The sequence below is a fragment of the Python bivittatus genome, unplaced genomic scaffold (genome assembly GCF_059951505.1).
Source record: "Python bivittatus isolate LINGU-HERP-01145 unplaced genomic scaffold, Pbiv_v1 ctg000810_np1212, whole genome shotgun sequence".
In the NCBI taxonomy this organism is placed as follows: domain Eukaryota; kingdom Metazoa; phylum Chordata; class Lepidosauria; order Squamata; family Pythonidae; genus Python; species Python bivittatus.
The window spans coordinates 843,310-853,876 of record NW_028277111.1 but is presented as its reverse complement, the minus strand read 5'-3'; the positions used below and the strand labels follow the sequence as shown (position 1 = coordinate 853,876).

The 10,567-nt window shown below is 44.1% G+C and overlaps 1 protein-coding gene across 2 annotated transcripts; it reads left to right on the top strand.

Annotated features, from left to right (window-relative positions):
• Positions 1 to 24: 24 nt before the first annotated feature.
• On the top strand, positions 25 to 8,400 carry LOC148213904 (uncharacterized). 2 transcript variants are annotated; one of them, XM_088129528.1, is made up of 6 exons: positions 27 to 155; positions 1,461 to 1,983; positions 2,240 to 2,339; positions 4,761 to 4,849; positions 5,392 to 5,518; positions 6,989 to 8,400. In XM_088129528.1, the coding sequence occupies exons 2-6, from the start codon at positions 1,570 to 1,572 to the stop codon at positions 8,266 to 8,268; spliced, it is 2,010 nt and encodes a 669-aa protein (XP_087985654.1). In that variant the 5' UTR covers positions 27 to 155; positions 1,461 to 1,569; the 3' UTR covers positions 8,269 to 8,400. The 2 variants fall into 2 exon arrangements, 1 of the variants encoding a protein (XP_087985654.1); XR_015793626.1 differs by lacking the exon at positions 6,989 to 8,400 and having other exon boundaries at positions 25 to 155; positions 2,240 to 2,359.
• The last annotated feature ends 2,167 nt before the right edge of the window (positions 8,401 to 10,567 follow it).

Below are 10,567 nucleotides of genomic sequence, written 5' to 3'. Positions count from 1 at the left end.
CAGATTCCTAGAGCAGAGGGAATCGGGGAGGAAGTGGAGAAGCTTCCGCAGGATGTGCGCGTCTCACCACGGACCTTCCTCTCCCTCCTCCGGGAAAGTGGGTTCCGACTCCCTCGCTCCAGCCTCGGACGGCTGCCCCGCTTTTGGAGGGTCCGGTGAGCCCCACCGCCCGGCGCCATGGGGCGGGTTCCCGGGGCTGCAGGGAGCGGGGAGAGGCAAATCGAGAGCAAGGCAAAGGGATGGAGGGAGGGAACGGGCAGGGCAGGGTGGGGATGCTGGGCAGCGGGGCTGGGAAGGTCAAAGGGACCCTCCCATTGCACCGCAGAAGGAGGCACAGATGATTCATTTGGTTCCTCCCAGCAACATGTTTTATTTATATAAACATTTAGGTCCATTTTCCGGAGGTTGAAACAGTTTACCTATTTCAAACATAAAACCACAGGCTTATTTAATGTAAAAGGAGATAGTTATTGTCCGTGATGTACTGTATACATTAGGTAAAATGTGGGGGGACTGTTGTGGAAGACCTTAAGCCATTCGAATATTAATAAATGTTTTAAGTAAATGTTTAGCAAGCACTAATAGTAAATACGAAGAATATTATATTTCTGGTTAGGCTTCAAGAGGAAGTTGGTCAGGACAGCTAGAACTAGCCAAAGCTGCGGTTTGACATTAGCAGGTACATTTAGTGGGTGCAGCATAGCAACTCAAGTCTATTTTAAAAGTTTGTCTTTTATAATTAATGTGTAACCAATCACATTTATAATCTTGTATTTCCTTGTTTAATTATAAAATGCATCCTGTTTCCTATATAACGTGGACTAATGTCCACGTGACCTTGACTTGGCTTTGCAAATCCATAATTAAAGTGTTTGAAGATGGAAGTGTTCTGCTTGAGTAGGGAAAATGAACCTCATCTTGAGAAGGGAGAGAAAACCTGTAAGTCGCAAATGGGATGGAACAGGAATTCCTTCTAACAGATTTTTCTCCAACACTGTTGATCAAATAACAATAAAATGAATACTAAGGGGCATCATATAGGGTTGGCATACATATAATAAATAAATAAATAGCTAGCTAGCTATGGGTTCATCAGAATGTTACACCTATATGTTACACCTATATGAATTTGGTTAAATAAATAGCTAGCTAGCTATGGGTTCATCAGAATTTTACATGTTACACCTATATGAATTTGGTTGAGTAATCCAGCTTGGATAGTTAAATAAATATCTAACTTTTGGAAGTAACTGTCCTGACCTGGTTATGGCCCCAAGGGAGTTAGTTATGGCCTGACACTTCTCAAAGAGTGGAAGATGAGCAAATTGGGCTGTGCAAATTGCTTGAAAGATTTTTATTTCTCTGAACTTCTAATGCATTTCCTTTTATTTCCAGGAAAAGCTCTTCTTGCTAATTCAATGTTTAAAGGAAAGTGTGCATGTTTTTTTTTTGTATTGCAGATTTTTTGTAGCACTACCATAGTACTACATTGCCTTGAAAAGGAATTGGACAGAAGAGGGGGGCATTTTGTTAGCATCATTGGTGTTTCCTTTGGAGGGAAGACCAGAAATGAACATGCAAAGCATATCTGGTCCTAAAAGAAGAAGGCCTACAGATGTCATTAAAACCAAGACCAGGGAGGACCCTTGTGAAAGAGCAGGGCAGAAGATCCTGGAGGACTTGGTCAGTTCAGAGGGTCCTTGCCGGCATTTCAGAGAATTCCGCTACCAGGAGGCAGAAGGTCCCCGAGAGGTTTGCAGCCGCCTCCACCATCTTTCCCGCCAGTGGCTGCAGCCAGAGCGACACACCAAGAGCCAGATGCTGGACCTGGTGATCCTGGAGCAGCTGCTGGCCATCCTGCCAGTGGAGATGTCCAGCTGGGTGCGGGAGTGCGGAGCAGAGAGCAGCTCCCAGGCGGTGGCCCTGGCTGAAGGCTTCCTCCTGGGCCAGTTGGAGCAGAAGAAAGCAGAAGAGCAGGAGGAGGTGAGGGCCCATCATCCCAGTAGATCAAAAGAGACAGAAATGTCAGGAGAGCCTTCTCATTCCTTAACATTCCTGGAAATCAGCCAAGAGAGCCTGTTTGCACCCCTAGACCAAGCACGAACTTCCTTCCTTCCTTCCTTCCTTCCTTCCTTCCTTCCTTCCTTCCTTCCTTCCTTCCTTCCTTCCTTCCTTCCTTCCTTCCTTCCTTCCTTCCTTCCTTCCTTCTTCTAATCCTGCTCCTCTTCGCATGTTTTAGAGGCTGAGTCTGTTTCAAGACGTGGGACCTGCTTCCCTTGCAGCAGAGACCGGGGCATCGGTCCCCAGGCAGAGGGGCGTCATGCAGCAGAGAGAGGCAGGTGAGGTGCCCCCTTATGAGGTAAGGACTAGTTGGGGGAAGAGAATATTTCAGTTCACACTCATCATGTGGAGTATACCAAAAAGTGTCTGGGATGATTTTCTCTTCTCGTGAAATTTGGAGGGAATGAAAGACACTTTATTGTGGTCTGTTTTCTGTACTTCAGAAAATTTAATTAATACCATTAATACTCATGTAAAATCTGTTTGGAGTTCAAAGTAAGGAGAAGACACATCTAACCACCATCTTAGAGGAGGTCTAATATCCTGTGATACTCTTTATATTTATAATATGTATAAATGAATTATTCATAAAACACAAATGTTACATTTATGATGTTGCCATAAAACGTGATCACATCATGACAATCCCTGCAGTCATGGTTGCCATCATTAACCGAATCCCATGGTCATTAGATGAGGCAACTTCCTGCCGGCTTCCCACCACCAAAGTCAGTGGAGAAGCCAGCAGAAAGTTGCAAGTCCCAGGCCGGCAGGCACGTAACTGGCTGCTGAAGGGTGGTGGAGGGAGAGAGCGGGTGCATGGGGATGCGGGGGAGGTGCAACGAGTGTGTGAGAGGTGCAGCAAGGGTCAGGGAGGCATGTCAGGGAGGGGCTGCAGGGCTGCAAGGGGGTTCGAGAGAGGCATGGGTCGGGGAGGTGGGTGCAAGGGTGTTGGTTGGGGAGGGGGTGCGGTGCGGGCTGGGGAGGGGACGTGAGGGTATGGTGTGAGTCAGGGAGGGGTGCGAGTCACCAGCGCCAGGCAAGCGCAGAGGGGCTGGGGGAGGGGCCGCAGTTGGGGGAGACTTACCTGAGCAACTTGTGACCTTCCCTGCCGGCTTCCCCATTGATTTTCTAGGGAAGCTGGCAGGAAAGGTCACAAATGACAATAACGTGATCATGGAGCGCTGCAACAGGTTGTAAGTGTGAACCAGTTGCCAAGGTGCCCAGATTGCAATCACACGACCGTGGCGGTGCTGGGATTGCTGGAATCCCAAAGACTGGTTGTAACCACCATTCGTTCAGCACCGTCATAAGTTGGAACTGTTGCTGACCGAATGATCATAGGTAGTCCTCACTAACCGCAGTTGGGACTGGCAACTCCATCACTAAGCAACATGATCATAAAGTGAAATGTCATCAGTTCAGGCTGCAGTCATTCAGCGAATCACCATGGGTTGTTAAGCGCGCTGTCACCTGACAGCGACTTGCAACTTCCTGCCAGCTTCCTCACTGACTTTGCTTGTCGGATGCTGGCTGGAAAGGTCGCACATGGTGATCACGTGACTGCAGGACGCTGTGACTGTTGTAAATGCGCACCAGTTGCCCAGGGCCTGAGTTGTGATCATGATTGAATAAATAATTGCAAGTCAATTTTTCATAGTTTCTTTGTTCAGTTACATCTTTATTACTGTTTGAATGAAGATAAAATATTAGTATGTCCGCATATATTAAAAAAAAAAAACTTTACATGGGGAGTACTTACTTTTTCACAGGACTCTACGTTCAGATCCCCAACTAAACATCTCTAATGTCAGCACAAGGGTTCTGTTTACATTTACCCATAAATAGATTAAACAAGTCTGACGGCATTCTTTGTCATTATCTTTTTCTCTTGGGAAACATTATACAATAACTGAAATATTATCTTTTGCAGCCATCATTTTTCTTTGACCTCAGCCCCCTTCACTTCTTCATTCCACCAAGCTTTCTTTTTCACGCCTGCACTAAGAAGAACTCCATGCATTTCTGTGGCACTCTAACACAATTGTTTTCATTCTGTCACCATCCCCTTCTTCGTCCTCTTCCGTTACGTCTGTTGTCCATTCATTCTCTTGGGAGCTCAGTCTATTTTCTCATACCTTTTCATACAAGATTTGCATTTTCTCCTTCTGCATTCGTTCCGTATTCCCTCTCCCTTCTTTAATTTCTTTCTTTTTCTTGCATGTCTATTTTTCCCCAAATCTACCCCTGGCATAGTAAAAATTGGTCTGCCTCACGTACGTAACTTCCCATCCTCCTACTTCCCAAATTTTTTCCATTTTTCTTCTTCAATAATTGGATCAGTCATGCTTTTAAGTGCATCAGTTTAATACTATAAAACGGTTTATTACCGTAAATAGTAATGTAATGCATTGAATAAATAATGTAGCTGAGAAGGCGTCAGGGCTTAGAAAGCCAATAGCAGCTGTTTTTTGGTTTTGTGGGAAAGTGCAGCAAACTTACTTGCATGAATTATATTATAGTTTTCCTTCATTTGGCATTTTGCAACCTTTGGCATATATGTTTTTTTACTGTAACCCAGAATCATATGCAAGATTTACTCAGAGCAACTGTTTTCTGTCTCAGTGTCTTTAGGACTGTAAAGTTAATTTGGAGATGAGCACAAATGTTGCAGGTCTTCAGAAATTTGTTTCTTGCAGGGGATGATGGAATGACACCCAGCAGAAATTCTCACTCCACTCTTTGTCCTTGCAGTGAAGTGGAAATTGCAACCACAAAACCAGAGCAGGTAGGGAGAAGAATCAGTGAATCTCTCTCCCCTGTTATCTTTCTGAGCCTGAACAAATCTCTCTCACTCGGTTCGCTTGAGAACGTGGCTTTCTGGATCAGATGAAAGGCCCATTCAGTTGAGCATCTTTTTTTTCCCAGCTGAAAAAAAAATGTTTCTTGGGAAGCCCTCAAAGTTGAAATAAGAGCAATCCCCTTATCAGTTCTCTAGCCCTTTGTCTCTAATTCTGGAATATACTGTGTCTGCAATGATTTCTAGCTTCTGCCTACCTTCTGCTGCATCAGCAAGGGTGTAAAGATATACTCTGGAATGAGAAGATTGTCTTGACTGATCGATCGATCAATCGATCGATTGATTTTGTGCCATCAAGTCAGTGTTGAGTCTTAGGGACCAGGTGGACAGAACTTCTCCAGGATGAGGTGTCTGCAGCTGGCCCTGCAGATCTTCCATCAATGAACCCATCGCTGCTGTAATCAAGTCCATCTAGCTAGATTTTCTTTATAGCAGTTTTATTCTAGGGAAATGTTTTCTTCCTTATGCAGGAACAAGTGGACTTTGAAGAGGTTTCTGTGTCTTTCACCCCGGAGGAGTGGACTTTGTTAGATTCTGAGCAGCGAGGGTTGCACCGGGAAATCATGGAGGAGAATTGTCTAAACGTAGCCTATTTAAGTAAGGCTCCCATTTTCTCTGGCTCATGCGTTTATTTCTTTATATACAATTGTTGCACATTCTTTCTGGCAATGCACAGTTACCTACAATAGAATCATGGAATCGTAACAGATATTTTTAAAGACAGCGCTTAACAACTCTTAAGATATGATAGATGCATAGGGCAGGGGTGAGCAACCTATGGGCTGTGGGCCAGATCTGGCCCACCACCCAAGATCTGATCCAACCAGTCCACGCAAGAGCGAGGGAGAGAACAGCTGTCTGTTTGACTGTTCTTTGAGCACTCGCTGCCTCCTTGGGCAGTCATTCTGGCGATAAGTTTACCAGCTGCCCTGGCATGGGCAGAGCAACAGGTCCCCAGCCGAGCACTGGCAAAAGTGAGGCTGAGAAGGAGGAGGAAATGGTGGTGGCTGCCCTCAGCATGTATCTCGGTGAGTCGGCAAGGCCAAGCAAGACCCAGCAGCCTCCCCAGTTCCCCCCCACAACAGTCTCAGCATCCCCCATTTTCCTCCTCTCCAGTGAATAATTCCTGTATTAAGGGAGTTGAACCCTTTCCACTTCTATGTCTCTATCCCCAGATCAAAGGGAAGAACAGTGAAGTGTAACTTAATTTCAGTTAATACCTATATTTTCAACAGTTAATCCTCAAACAAGGAAAGCCTTGGTGAAGAGCCAAATCTTTTAGAGATCGATACCTTCGAGTTGGTTTCTCCCAAATATCATGGGAAGAGCCTTCCAAAGGTTGGGCAACCCTGCTTCTGTGTTTGATTAAAGTACAACCAGCAAGCCCTACACATTAATTATTACCTATGTCTGTAATGGGAATGCTGTTCTATCAGATAATCTGATTTCAACCTGCTCAGGGCTATTTATTCAACAGCAAACCTTTTTTATTCTTTTGCAGTGACTCTGGGTTGTGTGCAGAGTTAAAACCAACAATTGCAACAATCCATATAGTAAATGTCCAAGGTCACAAACAAGTTCCAGATTTAAAGATCAGAAATCAAGCAGAGTTCATACTAACCTCCTGGCCCAATGTCAGGGAGAATAGCCAGGTCTTTAGTGGCTTGTGAAAGGCTAATGGGGTCAGGGTCATTCAGATCTCCAGAGAGATGCAGCTTTTTCAGCCTGGCTTGGTGGATAATAGGCATTGCATCTGGCACTTCATATAAAGCTGCACATACGTGAAGGTACATATTCCTGTGGGGCCATGTTACTAACTCAGGCTTTTGAATTAATGAATTAAGGCTCTCCATCCAGGCTTTTGCAAGGGAACCTTGAGACCCCTCACTTCATTGCACTTGCCATCTTTTATCTTTGTTTATTATGTTTTATTGATTTTATTGTAATTTCTCTGATTGTGGTGAGCCTCCCAGAGTTGTTGAGCATTGGGTGGCATACAAGTTTATATTATTATTATTATTATTATTATTATTATTATTATTATTATTATTGATATCTTCATCCCAGAAAATAACAGATGCCAAATGAGGAACAAGAGAGAACCAAGTAAGCTATCATTGAAAAGAAGCAATTGTAAAACTCTGGAGGAGGAGAGAAAGATAATAGAAACAAATCAGGAATATAATATATCCAGTATTTCTGCAGACAGTGACTACCATAACACCATCCAACCCAAAATAGGTAATACAAAGGAAAAATATAGCTATCATGCCTCTAAAGAAGCTTTCTGTTCAAAATCAAGCCTTAATCCTTATTGCGAAATTGAGACTGGAGGGAAAGCATATAACAACTTGGAGAATGGCAAGAGTGTCAGTCAAAAGACGCATTTTGCTTCTCAGAGAATTCACAGAGAGGAGACGCCATATCCGTGCTTGGAATGTGGAAAGAGCTTCAGTCAAACGATCGAACTCACTAACCATGAAAAACTTCACAGAGGGGATAAACCTTACAGATGTTTGGAATGTGGGAGGGGCTTCAAGGAAACCATACAGTATACTAAACATCAAAGAATTCACACAGGGAAGAAATCATACAAATGCCTTTTATGTGGGAAGAGCTTTAGTCGGAGTACTGTTCTTAGGTACCATCAAAGAATCCACTCAGGAGACAAACCCTATAAATGCTTGCAGTGTGAAAAATACTTTAATCAAAAGAGTGATCTCACTAAGCACGAAAGAATTCATACAGGAGAGAAACCATACAAATGCTTGGAGTGCGGGAAGAGCTTTAGTCAAAAAATGCATTTTACTTCGCATGAGAGAATTCACACCGGGGAGAGGCCGTATAAATGCTTTGAGTGTGGAAAGAGCTTCCGCCAGAAATCAACTCTCAATTCTCATCAGCGAATTCACACAGGGGAGAAACCCTATAAATGTTTGGAATGTGGAAAGAGTTTCAGTCGGAATACAGCCCTTGGGTACCATCAAAGAATCCACTCAGGGGATAAACCCTATAAATGCTCGGAATGTGAAAAACACTTTAATCAAAAGAGTGACCTCATCAAGCATCAGAGAATTCACACAGGGGAGAAGCCCTATAAATGCTTGGAATGTGGGAAGAGCTTCAGTCAGAAGATGCATTTCACTTCCCATCAAAGGATTCACACGGGGGAGCGACCGTATCAATGCCTGGAGTGTGGGAAAAACTTCCGTCAAAAATCCACGCTCAATTCCCATCATAGGGTTCATACAGGAGAAAAACGGTACAAATGCTTGGAGTGTGGCAAGAGCTTCAATCAGAAGAAAAATCTCACTCAGCATCAGAATGTTCATACAAGGCCCATATAAATGTGGGAAGAACTGCAGATGGAAGTTACCTTTCACTTTTCATCAAAACACGCACTCAGAAGATCAGTGTCAGGTTCAGCCCAAAGAACCCCACGAGACAATGCAAATACAGTTCTGTTGTGTTTATTAGCTTCCACCTCAAGACAGAATCTCACCGGACTGAACCCAAGTTCCCAAGCCAGCCAGCCACAACACCGTGAATTCCTTAGGGAGGTGCCAGCCTCATCCTCTTGAACTTCCCACGCTCCTGTTGGGGGCTAAGAACACGCTTATCTCCCTGAGCCTGGCCTTCATATGTCCATTCCATCACAATCAGTGAGGATATCAATGGAGGAACGTGGAGACAGTTTCACCCAAAAGATGTAGAGGATGGAAAGAGCCAAAGCCATCCTATAGGTCTTGCAAGTAAGAGTTGAGACTGGCTCAAACCAAACATTCAGACTAAACCATGCAAGAAGTGTCATGGTGGATTATCTGCAAGAACTTGCACTTCCTGGATCATGACCTCAGAGCAACCAACCAAATGCCGGCAGTATATGGTCAAGTTCCCACGTAGCTACGATGGAAGGTCATACTCCCTATATATAGCCATCATGGATTTGCCTCTCTCCCTTCTGAAGATGGCCTGGTTGGTGCCCACACTCTTATCTTCTGATAGCAAATTCCCAAGTGAATTTCTGGAGGTGGAGAAGTGCTTCTTTTTCCTCACTGGAATTTCCAAGCATTGAGGTTCATTGGTAGACTTGGAATTCTAGCATTTGTAGTGGAGAGACTCTTTCAAATCCTCTTTTTCAACACTGTTCCGTTTGATATGTCACTTCCTCTTACATGTCTTTCTTTTTTCCTAAACTAAGAAAAGCTCTAAAGGTAACTTCCTTAGAGGGAAATGACAGGTAGACCTTGCTGAGCGACTGCCTCGTTTAGCAACCATTGGCAGCTACAACAGTGATGAAAAAGTAACTTTACGGCCAATCCTCGCATTTACTACCTTTGCAGGTCTGTAAATCAAAGGAAAGCTGAAGTAAGATCATAAGCATAGTCGCTGCTTCACTTAGTGACCACTTTGCTTAACAGCTGAGTTGCCAGTCCCAACTCTCACTAAATGAGGACTCCCTGTATTCTGGTCCCTCTGGATGATATGCCCATCCCTTCTGGTTTGGATATTTCTTAGGACTGGAAGAAGGAAGCTTTGTTATTAAAGCGGTGTGCACTTCCCTTGTTCTTATCCTGATCTTTTAGAGCTGGATTCTTCCAGGGCTGGAAGAGCAGAATTCTCTCAGACAGCTTCCATTCACCACTGAACTACCACTGAAAAGGAAACCTTTTTTCCTTCAGTTTGCTTGCCTTGGATCTCAAGAATGGAAAAACAAGATAAGTCTCCTATGTAATCCAATTTTTTTTTATCTGTTCAATCATGCCAATTTTCAGAGACTGCCTGGACAAGTCCCTGCAGTTTTCCTGGCAAGGTTTTTCAGAAGTGGTTTGCCAGCTGGGTGACCTTGGGCCAGTCCCTCTCTCTCAGCTCTCCTAGGAAGGAGGCAATGGCAAACCACTTCTGAAAAACCTTGCCAAGAGAACTGGAGGGACTTGTCCGGGCAGTCTCCGAGAATCAGACACGATTGAATGGATTAAAAAAAAACAACCAGTTAACTGAAAAAGAGAAATTGGGTGGCAAGAGTTCCAGTCATCATTTAATCCCTACTTTTCAATATGACCATTCTCTTTAGCCACCTGCCTTGTAGGATCATAGAAATGTGGAGCTCGAAAAGACCACAAGGATCTTTTAGCCCAGTGTTTCTCAACCCTGGCAACTTTTAGACATGTGGACTTCAACTCCCAGAATTCCCCAGCCAGCCTTGTTGCAGTTGGAGTTGAAGTCCACATGTCTGAAAGTTGCCAGGGTTGAGAAACACTCTTTTAGCCCGACCTCTGCAATGTGCAGGAAAACTTGACTAACCACCCTTGAGGTGCCTGTCCAGTCTCTTCCTGAAAACCTCCAGAAGTGGAGGACCCATACCCTCCATAGGTAGACTGTCCCACTGTTGTATGCTGTTCTCAAATTTCTAGCCAGATTAGCTAAAACCAGGAATTCTGGGAAATGTAGTCCCAACATACCTGGGGTGGGCACCAGCTGAGGGAGGAGTGCTTTGCAATGCAGAAATACTTAATAAAGAGAGTTAAGTTGCCTCATTATTTTTTACGTTGGTACTAGTGTAAGAAAAAAAGGTTTTCGCTGTCTTCATCGTCTTAGCTTCAGGAGAAGAGGATTGCTGCTTTTCTGGGATTCATTTATACAGGG